The sequence below is a fragment of the Azolla caroliniana genome, unplaced genomic scaffold (genome assembly GCF_043228905.1).
Source record: "Azolla caroliniana isolate FFs.n. ecotype wild unplaced genomic scaffold, voAzoCaro1.0.p SCAF_3, whole genome shotgun sequence".
NCBI lineage: Eukaryota > Viridiplantae > Streptophyta > Polypodiopsida > Salviniales > Salviniaceae > Azolla > Azolla caroliniana.
This window is the reverse complement of record NW_028230438.1, coordinates 18,879,123-18,895,804: the sequence shown is the minus strand read 5'-3', so window position 1 is coordinate 18,895,804 and position 16,682 is coordinate 18,879,123. Positions and strand designations below refer to the sequence as shown.

The window sequence follows — 16,682 nt, the reverse complement described above, 5'->3', positions numbered from 1 at the left end:
TTTAGATGATGTAGTGCTTTTTGCAAATACTTTAGGAGATGCACAAAAGCTTATGAAGGCATCGAGAAAAAATTGCATGCATACTAAATTAAGTGTCAATAGCTCTAAAACAAAGATTATGCTCATGAAGAGCAAAAAAGAGATAAACCATGCATTATGTACAATAATGAGCCACTTGGATGTGTGAAACCTTCAAATATCTTGGTCTTGAAGTTCCTTCAAATCATAGATTGAATATTTTTGGTCTCATAGGTCACATTTGACCTCTGAAGATGTCTCTCTGTCTTTTTATTATTATTATCGTAATTAGCTTACCCTAGTGGTAATAGAATATGTCTCTCTCTCTCTTTTTATTATTATTATCGTAATTAGCTTACCCTAGTGGTAATAGAATATGTCTCTCTCTCTCTTTTTATTATTGTTATCGTAATTAGCTTACCCTAGTGGTAATAGAATATGTCTCTCTCTCTCTTTTTATTATTGTTATCGTAATTAGCTTACCCTAGTGGTAATAGAATATGTCTCTCTCTCTCTCTCTCTCTCTCTCTTATTATTATTGTTATCGTAATTAGCTTACCCTAGTGGTAAGTTGATAACACTACAAGCACTGTGTCTTGGGTTCGAAACCCAATTTCCTCACCTCTGTATTATATACTTCATATATATCTCTATTCCACTAGATGCCACTGTGGAATGTAGGGGTTGAACCCATGACCACCTGGTCTCCATTGGGCAACCTTACCAACTGAGCTACATCCATCTCTCTCTCAGAATGGGTGTCACAATGGAGTATGGTGACCCACTAACTACATGGGTAGTGGAACATGTTGAATTGCCAATAGGCAAGACAAATATTGCACTGAGGAAAGAATTTCCACTTGCTCTAATATAGTACTCGCTTTAACTTTCGTACATATGCTTTGACTTCACGCCTACCATCAAATACAAAAGCATCGCACATATCCCAATTATGATCAATCCCCAATACCTAAGAAATAGGAAAACAATCTCCATCTCTGATTTTGGGTCAACCTGTGTGAATTGTGCAAACACCCATTATCTAGGTATCAAATCACACTGTGATAAAACTTGTTAGATTTGAGAAATGTAACTCCAAATTTGACAAGCAATCAGACATTGCATGAAATGATGAGTACCATCTTGCATTTGAATAGTACAAAAGAAACAATTGCTCGTTGCTAGTCTACGTCATTTTAGAGCTACTCCCAAAGGCAAACCCTCAATCAAAACTCTCCAAATGAAGACCTTTGCTACAAGTGGCAATTTAGAATGCCAACTACATTTTAAGATTTGCCACCATCCATGACCAGAGTTATGTAATTTCCATTCTTCTATCTATCTCTCTCGCTAAACTTTCATTATAGGAGTGAATCTTACTCTCGCTTACTAGACCTTTATTAGAGGAGCATGCCTTTACTCTCTTTTACTAATCCTTCATCATAGGAGCATGTTTGTCAATCTTGCTTGCATTGCCGAAGCTTCACGACATGAGGGGAACACACTACTAGTCGGGTCGTTCAATGGGGCAACATACTCTTGCGGGTCGCAGCGTATGTAAAAAAAAGAAGCTCAATGGTTATGGTACCAAATTCCAATGCTTGGGTGAGGAGAAAGGAAAGAAGTGGCTCGTTTGCTTGCTTTTGTTAAACATTTCTCCACACACTCACTTGGTTTAGAGTAAACATACATACATACAGACATACATACATATACACATGTCACACACAAATACATACATACATACATACATGCTTGCATGCATACATTACTAAACTACATGAAGAAGAAAGTATGTATGTATGTATGTTGCAAGTAAGAATTATGCCATTCTGTAACTCCTCCTCCTCCTCCTTTGTTGTCTCTGTTTCCAAACGCAATGAGCGAGTCAAGGCAACAGCCAAAGGTTCTGCTCCACAGACCCAAGAAGAGCCAAAGATCTCTTCCTGGTAAGTAAACCACTTCTCTCTATATCTGTGTGTGTGTGTGTGTGTGTGTGGAGAAAGAGAGAAAGAGAGAGAGATATGCTGTGTGACCTTGTAATTTTGCATCTTTGTAATTTAACAAAATACTATTTTACAATAAAAGAGAGAAAGAAATGGTATTTAACCTCTCTTAGAGGCAGAAATCGACCTATTTGTGTTATCCGTGGGACAAAAGGGATACGATGTGAAACGAATCTAAGGATACGAGTAGGTAAAGTAGGGATAAATGAAGATTCCAAATTTGAGTGGATTTCATGAATCAGGTCATCTGTACAGTAAAAGAATAAAAGTCCTAGGTTTCCTAAAGGTCCATGTCAATGATCTTAATGCATGAAGTGTCTTTACACCTGGTAATTATGCTTGGCATAGTTACAAGCATGAAGTGCAACTACTATGTAGGCGATGAGTAGTGACGAGTGAACATTGTACCTGATATTAATTGGTATGGTGGAGCAAGGTGACGAAGAAGTACATCGGTTGCTATCTTGTACATGGTGAAAAATGATCTGTTTCTGATATGGCCCATGTATAATGTATTCTGGTACTCACCCATGTGCCTTGCTTGCTCCATGGCGACATTGAGACCTTGTCAGTGGAGGTGTGGGCCTAAGGAAAAGTCGAGGATGAGTAATTTCCTATGTATCTCATGTGCTAACATTAGAGGTGATTCCATATGCTTCTGCCAATTGAGCAAGGCTTGGCAAAAGTGAGACCTTCTCCATCATCTGTCGGAGGATGGTGTACTTGGTGAAGAGTGCAGGATACTTCGTTCCAATGTCCTTGTAGATTGGGCATCTTCATACAAAATGTTTTGTGTTCTCGACCTCTCATTCGCATAACTTGCAAAGACTGACAGACCTAAGTATGTGAACTGTGCATCTTACTTTGATATACTCTGAGTTTCCCTATTACTTTACAAGCTCTATGGGTCCCCATGTAAACTTCCATGTACCTCAGCCTCTGTATGAATAATCATTTGCAAAGGTTATGAAATGATCTTTATAATAAGCCATTGTTATGGTTGGAGGGTTCTTGATGTGATTGTCCTTTGGGTATAACGTTTCCATATGTCTTTCTTTTCATCATCTTGGTGGTGTGTGGACCAGTGAACAAGTGGCAAGTTCTACCATTGTTGTTGAGCCACGTTGTTGCCAATGGTTGCTGCCATTTCCTTTGATGTTTCAGATGTTGTTTCCTTTCGTGCTTCAAATTCTTTAAGGTGGCATGGTTTCTATGTAGTTGATGAGGTTCATGGTGAGAACCATACTTCTGCCATAATGGAGGGTGTGGCCAATTTAGCTCAGATGTTCTTGTGCAGGATGGAGGCTTTGTTACGTATCATCCGTCAGAACATCATGACTAGTGGACACTATTTGCATTCACGTGTGGATGTAGAGAAAGAGAGATCTTTTGCTTGAAACATGCACATGTGTTCACCTAAATCTGGCCTATGAGATGAAACATGCACCTGTGTGTGTTTTCTTCAAGTATCAAGAACACCATTCCTGTGTTTGTTTATTACTATGTCTTGTTTCTGATGCATCATCATAGGGTTTCTAAGCTTTGTGTTTGATTATTGACATGTGTTGTAGGTATATCTCTGCCCATGGATCCTCCGGCTGCCTCCTACTCCAAAGACACGGGTGGAAGTAATGGAACTAGCAAGGCTGAGTCTTTGGGCACAGCATCCACCCAGGTACCAAAACAACCCATCTGGTATCGGTTTCGCACGGCCCTTACAACGCTTCTTGTGCTGAATGCAGTAGTAGTCGGTAAGAGCAGCTCTTTTCATGTGGTTCATGTGTTGTTCCCTAGAGAGACAGAGAGATTATCAACGTTCATAGTAGATTAAATACAATATCTGGGATGGGCCAAGCCCATGGTAAGTACTGAACTAAGGTTCTCTCAATTCTATGATTTTGATGCAATGTTGTAAAAAACGAAACTAGCTTATAAGACCAAACAAAAGAGTACATCTTAAAATGTTCTCTCATCTTTGAGAACAACAAAACAAATAATATAACTAAGTAAATAAAAGTAAACCAAATAAACCTGAAATGGCTTATCGAACCAAACAAAAGATTACATCTTACAATGTTCATCTTTGAGAACAACAAACCAAATAAATGTAACTAAGTAAATAAAAGTAAACCAAACTAATGTAACTAAGTAAATAAAAGTAAACCCAAATAAATGTAACTAAGTAAATAAAAATAAAATGTGACTAAAAAATCTCAAATTTCTGCATTAGAAAAAGAAACATAAAATGCATGAAAAGAAACATTCAAAACAGAACAAGAAAGAAATCTTTAAAACGCATCCTGAATGAGATCCTGAAACGCAATAAAAATGCAACGTGAATGAGCAAACCAAGAAAACTTAAAATGCAGAAATGCTAAAACAGAACCACACTAAATTGTTGCAAGATATCGTAAAACATAGTAAAACGTACCAAGAAGCCTAAATCACATGAAGGAACCTGAGAGAGAGAAGGGCAACTGTACCTCGTTAAGTTTGTCTGGTGAAAACCCAACGTCATGCAGTGGCATCTAATACATTACCACAATTATTCAAATTTGAACCCTAGTGCATTGGTTGTTTCAAAACTTGGTTTACCCGAAGGGTAAAGATCCAACACAAAATATACAGGTGAAATAGGAAATATGAACACCGAAGAGATTTGAAACCATCGTCATAACAAGGGAATAAAAGAAAAGAAATATGAATTCATTGGAGTGCCTCATTCGAGCTTCCTTACTCCTGGAAACTCTAATGTGAAGACCACTGTTTACCCAAGAAAACTACAGATATAACCATTATTATTGACCACTTCTCAGAAACTGGTATCTGAATATGTGAAATATAGTAAATATAAAACATTGATAACAAAGAAACCTTGCAAACTATGTCCGGGACTCTAATGGTAACAAGAGGGTTGCAGAATTGGAAGAAATACATCTTCGTGGTGTCCAATTCATGAGTGTTTCCCTTGTTTTGTCTACAGTGCGTAAATTTTCATGATACTGCATCGTATATTGTGTGTAATGATTTACAGGAATTTCTAAATACTACAATGTTCTTGTGAGAATGTGTATAGGTCTATATATATATATAGAGAGAGAGAGAGAGAGAGAGAGAGAGAGAGAGAGAGGCCGCAACAGAGAATTTCTGAATATATAAATGTTTTGACAAACCAATATTGGTAGTATATGAACATGTGTTGGTGTGTTTGTATATACACTGCTGACATTGACAATATACATTTGCAAAATGAATCTATATTATTTCAAAGTATATGGACTGATAATCTTAACATGCACAAAGGTTACACGCTCTTCAGAACAAGTTCAAAGCCTTCTGAAGATTCAAATGAACCCCAATCAGCCACAGAGACAGCAACAGAAGAGAAGGAAAAAGATGCCAAACCAGAGAAAGAAGAAAAGAAGGAAATTTTTGAGCCAACGGTTGTTTTACCTGAACCATCAAAATCGAATTTAGCAACGTCACCAACAGTTGCTTCAAAGGAATTTCTGAAGCCAAAATTTTCACCTGAAGAGCAGCAAGATGTCTTTAAATGGATGCTCTCAGAGAGAAGGAAAGTTAGACCAAGAAATGAAGCTGAAAAGGTACAGTTAGATGCAGAAAAGACTTTGCTTAAGGAGTACATTAGAAAGAAGAGTGTGCTTATTTCATAAGGAAAGAATATTTGTGAATATAGAAACTATCAGAACTGCATAAACTTCATTTTGCTAATTGGAGTGAATAGGAATACCCGCAGCAATAAACACAAAAAAACTCATTCTTAGAAAATTTCAGGTTGATCATAGATTGAAGATGAAGTTCTCTTTCGAGTTTAATATGTCCATTCGATAAAGATGTAGGATTGATAGATACAATCCTTCACATTTTCTGGTCTCAACTGATAATGCTTGGATTGGTATATACAGATCTCATTTTGTGTAGGCATGATCTTGCATTTGATGCAGAGAACCTCTATTTTCTCTTTCCTATATCACATTATTTCTGTTGCGGTTTTCTTCTCGTTCTTTCTCATTTTAATTATTGGAGAATTCACTATTGCATTTTCCTCGGCATAATTAATGGATATCAAATATACTTGACATCCGCGTTCGAGGTTGCAAGGTGATGACATTGTATAGTGTTGTATTGAGGATTCTTTTGCATAAACTAAGTGTTGCAGAGTGGCAATAATGATCTTTATGATCAGTTTAGAATGTATGATAAATGATTGCCTCGTCATTAAGTCTCTCTTCCTCAAGGAGTTTTCTATATATGATTTTCAATGATAACATTTCAAGTGATTTCGTCATGACATTGATAAGATTGACCACACTTACTATAAGTATGATGATAAACACTGAAATTGATGGAAGTGACAAGATTAAACAAAATTGTGAACAGAAACCTATAAAATCCTTCAATAAATTGACAATTAACACAAAGGAAAGATTTTCTAGCAATGTTTGATTTGGAATTGTGGCGTTTTCTTCTATTTGTCATATATAGGATTTGGTAAAGTGCGACTTTGGAATAGGATCCTTCTATTTATAAATAGAATCGTGAAAATATACAAAGCTATAACATGTTTACAACATAAGTAGAAACATTTTCTTGCAATATTATTTACTGCAAGACATCTCCCTTGTCAATGGTGTGACGGCAGTATTGACTGGGCAATGCTGATGCCCCTTCATCACGGGAGCTTCATGATTGGGTTCATAAATCATGGCATCCAATTCCAAATATTGTGTATACAAAATTCATGTGCTCACATGCCACAGATGTGAGAAACTTGAGGTTTCAATGAGATACGTTCACTATCCACCCATGCATTCAAACTCTTGCTTCATTCAATATTCACAAGTACATCAGTAAGTGTGCTTCACAGCTTTGCCATCCATAAACTTTGAGGTAAAGACTCGGCCCTTGGGATCATGCCCCAACCTGTACCTTCAGCCGTTGACCAAACTCAATATGCAGATCCAATTGGACAAACTAACCAACAATCATCCACTTCCCTAGTGTCTGCGAGAGGAAGGTTGCAAAGACCACATGGGTTTGAAACCATACTGGGTACTTGTAAGCCATGATGTTTTCAAAAACACAGTGAGCATGTATTTATGCTACATTCATCTGTGTCATTAATCAATGCACCACATCTACCAGTTTGGTCTGACATCTTGCCGAACCACAACTTTACAGGAGAATTTTTCCTGCAAGTATGCTAGTTTGGTGGACTACATAGCTGATCTGCATTTCCCCCTATTTTCAAAGCTGCATATTCTGATCAATGGGTAGTGTCTTCCAAAGTCACCGTTGGGTTCATCTATGATGGATATTTCTTTAGAATGCTTTGAATAAGTTCTCTTTTGAACTAGGAGGATACATATCTGGGCACTTTACATTCCTTTGCACATAGGGTATTGTGATCATATACGTATTGTGAATCATATAAGGTAGGAAATGCACCACAATGCATGTCTATGCAAAATGCATATTTGACCACTTCCCTTTTGGAGCACATAATGCATATATTCAGCCTTCAATATATTACTTTATGACGACGTTATATGAGAAATCAGATTACCACTGTCCATTTCTCATTTTCAGAGCATTAATCATGTCTGCATCTTCTTGCATGCCAGCTGATGTGTAAATATCACTCATGAGGACATAAGCCCCAGCATACTTTTCGTCAAGGCGTACTGAATGTTCAAAAGCCAATCTTCCAAGCTTGACATTTCCCCATTTTGCACATGCACCAAGTAGAGAAGACCATGCTGGAAGATAATCACAAGATGGCATTTTCTTGATCATTGTCATTGCCTTCTCAAAATGCCCTGCACGGGCAAAGAGATCCACCATGCAAGTCTGATGCTCCAATGTTGGGAGTATACGATACCGTTCACTCATGATCTTGAAATACATTTCCCCTTCATTTACTAGGCCTGAGGAACTGCATGCATTAAGCACAACAGTAAATGTGGCCAGGTCTGGCTCTATACCTTCTCGCATCATTTTTTTGAATAAATCAAACACAATATCATGGTTTCCAATTTGGGCATATCCTGCCATTAGAGCAGTCCAGACAACAACGTCCCTATCGAGAAGGTCATCAAAAACTTCTTGTGCCTTAGCAAGAGCACCACATTTAGCATACATGTCCACCAATGAATTGCTGAGAAGATTATCCTTTCCTAGCAACCCTTCTCTAATAATTGCTTCATGTATTTGTTCACCCTTGTCAGCTGCTCCAATACTGCTGCATGCCTTCAAGATGCAAAGGAAGGTCACTGAATCTGGACAGAAGCCTTCACCCTGCATACGCTCAAACAAATTCAGAGCTTCTCCAGCATGCCCATGCTGGGCATATCCTGCAATCAATGCAGTCCATGAAACTACTCTCCTCACTGGAAGCTCATCAAACACTTCTTGTGCCTTCACAAGCTCACCACATTTGGCATACATATCTATCAATGCATTCCAAAGCACACTATCTTCTCCTAACAAACTTTTCCTCACAATCTCATCATGTATCTCTTTCCCTTTCTCAATTGCTCCAATACTACCGCAAGCTCTCAATATGCATGCAAAAGTCGTTGAGTCAGGAAAACGGAGTTCATATTGCATCTGTTCAAAACATTTCAGTGTTTCCTCACTTTGTCCATGTTGGCAATATCCCGCAATTAATGCATTCCAGGATATTATATCTCTGACAGGAAGTTGATCAAATACTTGACATGCCTTACCAAGCACACCACATTTAGCATACATGTCAACCAATGCATTGCCAAGCACATTATTTGTTTCTAATAATCCTTCTCTGACAATTCGAGCATGTATTTCTTCACCTCTTTCAGTTGCTCCTAAGTTCCCACATGATTTCAAGATGCAAGCAAAGGTTATTGCATCTGGAGAGAGGCCTTCACGCTGCATCTCTTCAAAGCAATTAATTGCTTCTTCACTATGCCAATGCTGGGCATATCCTGTGATGAGGGCATTCCATGAGATCGTGTCTCTTTTGGAGAGGTCATGAAACACACCTTCTGCATTTGTAAGTGCACCACATTTAGCATACATATCCACCAAGGCATTTCCAAGCAAATTGTTTTCGGCTGGTAACCATTCTTTAGAAATCCTAGTGTGTATTTCTTTGCCTTTTCGAGTTGCTCCCATGGTTCCACAAGCTTTCAAAATGGAAGAAAATGTTACTGCGTCAGGGGAGAGACCTTGCTGTTGCATTTGGTGGAAACAAGTGAGTGCTTCATAACCACTCTCATGTTGGCAATATCCTGTAATGATTGCATTCCACGATACTGCATCCTGGAAATTAAGTTCATCGAGTACATGCCTTGCCTTTCCAATGGCACCACATTTGGCATACATATCAACCAATGCATTTCCCAGCACAGTATCATCTCCAAGCAGCCCCTCTCTAATTATATCCACATGAATTTGTTTGCCCTTGTTAGTTGCACCCATGCTGCCACAAGCCGTCAAGGTGGAAGCAAATGTCACTCTATCTGGAAAGAGCCCCTCACGTTGCATTCGTACAAAACATTCAAGTGCTTCTTTGTCATGTTCATGTTGACAATATCCAGCAATAAGTGCATTAAATGAGGCTACATTCCGAAACGGAAGCTCATCAAACACTTGTAGTGCTTTTGCGAGTTCACCACATTTCACATACATATCCACCAATGCAGTGCCAAGGACACTGTTGTGTGTTAGCAAACCCTCTCTCACAATCTCCGCATGTATATCTTTTCCCTTCTCAGTTGCTCCTATATTGCCACATGCCTTTAAAATGCAAGCAAAGGTAATAGCATTGGGAGAGAGCCCCACACGCTGCATCTGCCCAAAATAGTAAAGCGCTTCTTGGCCATGTCCATGCTGAGCATACCCTGCAATTAATGCTGTCCAGGATACTATATCATGAATAGAGAGTTCATCAAATGCTTTCTGTGCCTTTGCAAGTGCACCACACTTGGCATACATATCTACCAATGCATTTCCAAGCACACTGTTATTTCTAAGCAACCCTTTTCTGAGGATTTCATCATGGATTTCTTCGCCTTTGCTGATTGCCCCAATGCTGCTACAGGCTTTCAGGACACAAGAAAATGTCACAGCATCTGGAGTGAAGCCCTCATGTTGCATCCTATCGAAACAGTTCAATGCTTCCTCTCCAAGCCCATGTTGGGCATATCCAGAAATCAATGAAGTCCATGATAGAAGATCCGGATCGACAAGTTCATCAAATACATCTTTTGCTTTTGTAAGGGCGCCACATTTGACATACATATCTACCAATGCATTTCCAAGAACACTATGCTTTCCCAGAAACCCCTCTCTGATTATCTCTGCATGTATTTCTTTGCCTTTCTCAGCTGCACCTAAACTTGCACATGATTTCAAGATACACGCATAGGTTACAGCATTCGGAGAGATGCCTTCACTATGCATTTGTTCAAAACAATCTAGTGCTGCTTCACTTTGTCCATGTCGTGAATATCCTGAAATTAGTATTGTCCACGATACTACATCACGTAGAAGAAGCTCATCAAATACCTGTCTTGCCTTCACAAGTGCACCACATTTTGCATACATATCAACGAGAGTATTCCCTACGAAAAGGTTTCTCTTAAGCAATCCCCGCTTGACAATATCAGCATGTATAAGGCTACCTTTAGATAGATCCTTTCTCTTGGCACAAGACTTCAGCAAAGCCACGACTACTGTATCATCCTCAAATATGCCTTTGGATAAACCATTTTTCGCAGCTGCTGCATTATCTTCCTCAAATATACCTTTTGATGGATGATATTTCTTGTCATGAGAGATCCACAAAGCTGAACAATCCTCGAGCCTTCTTTTACATAGATCCTTATTTCTCAAATCTGCCTCATTTTTCACCACTGCTGGATCATCATCCTCAAATATGCATGCACATGGATCCTTTTTTGTGGAACAAGAATTCATCAAAAAATCATATTCAAATCTGCCTTTAAAGACATTTTCATTTCTCAAATTTGTCACATAGTTTACAGCTTCTGAAGCACCGTTAAATCTTCCCTTGCACACATTCTCATTTTCCACCATCACTGATTCATGATCCTTAAATCTACCTTTAGATATCTCAACATCATCAAAAACCTCATATTTCCTTTCCTTAGATTGTGAATCACTACAAAACAATCTCTCCAAGACCTTCTTCTTCAGTTTACCACATATGCATACTTCATATTTGGATCTTTTCCACCAATATATACCCCTTTCCATAAGTTATTTGAAAGAATTTCTGAACACTAGCCATATTATGTGCTTCAAGCTATCGCTATGATCACAAAATAAATAAATAGCAGAAAAAGGATATTAGATATACTTATTCACGGGAATTTAATTCCAAATACTTTTTTTAAAAACTATGCATATTGTGTGCTTCTGTGATCAATGTGGCCATGACAAGCAAACAAAACAAAACAAGAAAAAGAAAGAGGGATCATACCATTTCTTGTTTCTATGCAGAATGTGACAAGACTGAGAAGGGTCCTTGAGGGCGACTTCCTCTTCATCTTCTCCTTCTTCATCTTCTTTCCAAAACAGAGACATCTCTGAGTAAAAATCTTCACATAAAATCTAGTAATTCAACATTTCTTCAAATGAACAAGACAAAGAAGAACTGAGTTTTGGTGATTTACGAAAGTACCCCTGTGTTTTCAAACTCCTCAATTTTGTTCCACCGAATCCCCGTTCCATTGTCTGGAAACTTCCCCGAGTTCTCGAAAGTTGTATGAAAACCATTGTCTTAGGCACAACTTTTGAACTCTGTATATGGAGGAGGATCATCCAACATTTTTTGAAAGTAATAGTTTCCTTGCCCCCATCATTCGGGGTCATAAATGTTTGTACCACCCAAGGGGCATTTTCTAATATCTTTTGAGGACGTAGCTTCTAATACCACCAAGCTGAGAGAGGGAGAGAGAGAGGGAGGGGGAGAGAGAGAGAGAGAGAGAGAGAGAGGCCAATATTGACCCATAGGACCTAAGTACGAAAGTTATATTGATGTGTGTCTCCTTCCTAAGAAGGGATATTCATACTTTGAAGCACCAAGTCTCGATATGTGAATAAGGCATACACATATGAGCTCAACCTTCTAAGTGTTCTCTTTAGTATGATACTCAAGACGTCACCCCCTCAATATATATATATGAGAGAGAGAGAGAGATTGTTTTTTATGTTTCTCTCTCTGTTGGTAATGAAATTCCGCATGGAGGCAAACTTTGCAAAGCTTTCAGAAAGAGCTTTGCAAACAAGGCATAGTATGTTAAATCTGGTAGTCTTTGTAGAGGGTGGAAATAGAAACAAGATAGTTGTTCTAGTTGTGCAAGGCACAACTATGAAGGTGTGAACGAGATACTCCAAGGTCAACACAATCTTTATGTAAGGATTGGTCTATATAAGAGGCATTCCAAATATGAAAATATGTATTCTAAAAATGCTTTTATCACAGTAAAAATAGAGGGAACTTCTTATATGAGGAGGTTAGAAATGCAATTGATTGATGATTGAACTATGGGGGATGGCAAAATGTGAAAATGTATTGATAATGGTAATGATGTGAATCAATCAAAGATGTTGACATATGTAGGAGCCATGCATATTGAGACACTAAATGAGGATGTACACCAATAGGAGTATCGGAAATGTATTGTCATGCCCAAAGCTTCGAATTCGACGAAAAGAAGAATGAGCTCTAGCATGTATGGGTGAGTGTGGTTTCCCAATTTAGATAAGTTTTCTAGCTTGGGCAAACATATGTGATATAACGTGTGAAACTTGAACCTCTACATTTTTCTCAAGTTGTGATTCATTCATGTTGCTTAATGTTTGTTTGTGCATAAGAAAATTAATTTTTAAAGTATCACATTTGAATTCTAGTGTTGCACCATGTTGTAACTTAACCATTTGTAACATATCCTCGACCATCTTATGATTGTTTGATATCTTCAATGATCTTCTCATGCTCAAATCGTTTCATACATGTTAAAGTCAATGTATAAGTCCTATGATCGAATCCTAGTGTTCATTCAAAATTTGTGATATGATCAAAAATACCTTCAAAGAGAGAGAGAGAGAGAGAGAGATTCTATTATCATCTTTAGAGGTCAAATATGACCTATGATATTACATTTCACGTGATACTTTTGAAAGTGACTAGCAACTCTCGATGTTCAAGAGCAAGTGTCTTGCATCCCATCTACCAAACCATGTTTCCGATAGAACACAAAAATTTGCTTTTATGCATCTTTTGGATATTTTTGCTTACTTCCCATGCAATTCTAGGAAGTTGATGTGAGGGACGTTTTTGAACCTTAAGCATGTATTCAACAACCCTTTCCATGGCCATGATCTCAATGGGAAGCGATCCCGTCTCAAGGAGGAGAAGGGTGTAGGGCATTTGTTTCTTAACTTGTAGAAACTTTGTAAGAAAATGTTTTTGGACATTTTCAAGCTCTTTCCACGTAGATTTAGGGATGTTACCACCCCATACTTCCACCGCATAGAGAAGAACCAGGGTCACCAAAGTGTCGAAAAGATATTTCTTGAGGACCCAACACTTAATATCTCCATGATTTCATTGTGTTCTCAAATGCATAGTATGCTCGCTTACCCACCTCTAAGCGGTGTGTAGCACATTCATTCCATCTATGATTTGAAGGAACTTCAAGACCCAGATATTTGAAGGTTTCACACATTCAAGTGGATCATTATTGTACATAATGCATGGTTTATCTCTTTTTTGGCTCTTCATGAGCATAATCTTTGTTTTAGAGCTATTGACACTTAATTTAGTATGCATGCAATTTTTTCCCGATGCCTTCATAAGCTTTTGTGCATCTCCTAAAGTATTTGCAAAAAGCACTACATCATCTAAATATAGCAAAAGCATAATGACAAATAGAGAGAGAGAGAGAGAGAGAGATCATATGGCCTTCATAACCTTTTGTGTATCTCCTAAAGTATTTGCAAAAAGCTCTACATCATCTGCATATAGCAAAAGCATAATAACAAATAGAGAGAGACAGAGAGAGACAGAGAGATTATATTATCGTCTTCGGAGGTCAAATATGACCTATGAGACAAAAAATATTACATTTCACGTGATACGTGTGAAGGTGAGTAGCGACTCTCGATGTCCAAGAACTTTACCAATGAATGTTGCAATCGAGAGAAATTCGTGCAAGGATTGGGCTCGATCGAAGAGATGTGGAAAGCATGGTCGAATATGATCAAAGGCAGAGCATTGTATCAAAGTGTGATACGCAGACTCTCGAACTTGTTTAGGGCAAAGTGTGCATAGTCGGCCACTCTCATCACTTGTGCCCCAATGCCCCGTCTCACATCTCAATGTGTGTGAGCTAAGTCGCATGGAAGCAATGGTTCGAATGGCAGATATCGGGATGGGCTCTAACATGTATCGATGTGTACGGCTTCCCCATTCCGCGAAGAATATGGTTTTGTAGTTAGGTGCAACATTTGTAGTATAATGTGTGAAGCGTGAGCCACCGCATTTGTCCCATGTCATGATACATTGGTGTTGCAAAAAGGCCTCATTTACAAAGGAATCTAGTGACGCATCATGAAGCAAGTGTCTTGCATCCCATCTACCAAACCATTTTTCTAAATCTTGCATCCAACCAGAACACAAAAATTTACTTTTATGTGACTTTTGGATATTTTTGCTTGCTTCCCATGCAATTCTAGGAAGGCGATGTAAGGGGCTTTTTTGAACCTTAAGCATGTATTCAACAACCCTTTCCATGGCCATGATCTCAATGGGAAGTGATCCCGTCTCAAGGAGGAGGAGGGTGTAGGGCGTTTGTTTCTTAACTTGTAGAAACTTTGTAAGAAAATGTTTTTGGACATTTTCAAACTCTTTCCACGTAAATTTAGGGATGCTACCGCCCCATACTTCCACCCCATTGAGAAGAACTGGGGTCACTAAAGTGTCAAAAAGATATTTCTTGAGGACCCAACACTTAATATCTACAAGATTGCATGTGTTCTCAAATGCATAATATGCTCGCTTACCCACCTCTAAGCGGCGGGTAGCACATTCATTCCATTTATGATTTGAAGGAACTTCAAGGCCAAGATATTTGAAGCTTTCCACACATTCAAGTGGCTCATTGTTGTACATTATGCATGGTTTATCTTTTTTTTGACTCTTCACAAGCATAATCTTTGTTTTAGAGCTATTGACACTTAACTAGTATGCATGCAAATTTTTTCCAATCCCTTCATAAGCTTTTGTGCATCTCTTGAAGTATTTGCAAAAAGCACTACATCATCCGCATATAACAAAAGCATAATCACAACATTCCCAATGGCAACTTCTTCAACACATTCTTCCTTTACAAACTTGGTAACCATTTCTTCTAATTCATCAATGCATAGACCAAATAATGTTGGTGAGAGTGGGCATCCTTGCTTAACACCAATAGTGCTATTGAAAAAGTCTGAAAGTCTATCGAGTCTCATACGCACATAACATATAACCTTCTCATAGATTCGGGAAATTGCAGGCATATATTCACTTGGCACCTCAAGTTCTTCCATCCGCCTCCAAAGATGCTCACGAGGTACTATATCAAAAGCTTTCTTGAAGTCTACAAAGCAACAATATAAACCTTTACCTCTAAGGCGACTTTCCTCCATTAATACTCGAAGAGTGACAAGATGATCAATGGTGCTATGGTGTTTTCGAAAACCAGCTTGTCCATAAGCTCTCTTACCATTTTTTTCTGCCCATACACTTATCTTTGATTCCATTATACATCCAAATAGTTTTGCCATTAATGAGCCAACCATGATGGTTCGATAGTTGTTTACATTATTTACATCTCTGCCTTTATGTAAAGGTTTGATCCAATTTGTAGTCCAATCATATGGCATACCATGTTGCAATGCATCATTAAACATATTGCATATCCATATATGTGCTTCCTTTCCCGTCCATTTGAGCATTTCAGCTTTTATACATTGAAGTTCGCTTGCCTTTCGAGAGGCCAATTTCTTAAGTCCTATGCATATATCTTCAATTGTAAAGAAGGGAGACATATGTGAAAGAGAACCATAACACATCATCTTTCTGACAAGAGATAACTCATATAAACTCTTACAATGCATAGACAAGTCATGAAGAGTTAAGTCACCATAACTCTCAACACGTTTCCCCTTTAGATTTCCCCAAAATTTAGCACATGCATGTGCTTTCTCTTGCGTTTGGAGAAGTTGTTGAGTAACTTCCCATATTCGTCTCTTTCTTTGAATAAGCCTTTTATAGTCATGCAAATGCTTTTGGTAATTTTCTTTATCCTTAACTACATCCAAAATCATAAGGCACTTTCGAGCTTCATGACATTCTTTATCAAACCATTTTTTCTTACATTTCTTGGTGCATTTCCATGGTGTGCGGTTGGTCGAAAAACATTTGTTTGTACAAGAGAGAGAGACATTCTTAAAATCTTCCCATTTGCATTCTAGTGTGGCACCATGTTGGGTCTTTGTCATTTGTAACATATCCTCAACCATCTTGGAATACATGGGCACTCGCTTAAGATTCATGCTCAAGTGCTTTTGTTTACTATCTTC

The 16,682-nt window shown here is 38.3% G+C and overlaps 2 protein-coding genes across 4 annotated transcripts; one reads left to right on the top strand and one right to left on the bottom strand.

Annotated features, from left to right (window-relative positions):
• Nucleotides 1-1,828: 1,828 nt before the first annotated feature.
• LOC147866400 (uncharacterized) lies at nt 1,829-6,045 on the top strand. The gene is made up of 3 exons (XM_087316844.1): nt 1,829-1,967; nt 3,596-3,775; nt 5,328-6,045. Exons 1-3 carry the CDS (start codon nt 1,898-1,900, stop codon nt 5,696-5,698), a joined length of 621 nt encoding a protein of 206 aa, XP_087172970.1. The 5' UTR covers nt 1,829-1,897; the 3' UTR covers nt 5,699-6,045.
• A 659-nt stretch (nt 6,046-6,704) lies between these two features.
• LOC147866399 (pentatricopeptide repeat-containing protein At2g03380, mitochondrial-like) lies at nt 6,705-11,758 on the bottom strand. Of its 3 annotated transcripts, none has more exons than XM_087316840.1 (2): nt 11,533-11,758; nt 6,705-11,361 (listed from the first exon to the last, which is right to left on the bottom strand). In XM_087316840.1, the coding sequence occupies exon 2, from the start codon at nt 11,304-11,306 to the stop codon at nt 7,608-7,610; it is 3,699 nt and encodes a 1,232-aa protein (XP_087172966.1). In that variant the 5' UTR covers nt 11,307-11,361; nt 11,533-11,758; the 3' UTR covers nt 6,705-7,607. The 3 variants fall into 3 exon arrangements, with proteins under 3 accessions (XP_087172966.1, XP_087172968.1, XP_087172969.1); XM_087316842.1 differs by having other exon boundaries at nt 6,705-11,355; XM_087316843.1 differs by having other exon boundaries at nt 6,705-11,325.
• Nucleotides 11,759-16,682: the final 4,924 nt, after the last annotated feature.

Bases quoted from the DNA above. Each gene is read 5' to 3' on its own strand.
- LOC147866400 (XM_087316844.1), top strand. From the start codon at position 1,898: ATGAGCGAGTCAAGGCAACAGCCAAAGGTTCTGCTCCACAGACCCAAG. The intron at 1,968-3,595 runs GTAAGTAAACCA...CATGTGTTGTAG, and splicing joins GAGCCAAAGATCTCTTCCTG to GTATATCTCTGCCCATGGAT. The intron at 3,776-5,327 runs GTAAGAGCAGCT...ACATGCACAAAG, and splicing joins GCTGAATGCAGTAGTAGTCG to GTTACACGCTCTTCAGAACA.
- LOC147866399 (XM_087316840.1), bottom strand. From the start codon at position 11,306: ATGGAAAGGGGTATATATTGGTGGAAAAGATCCAAATATGAAGTATGC.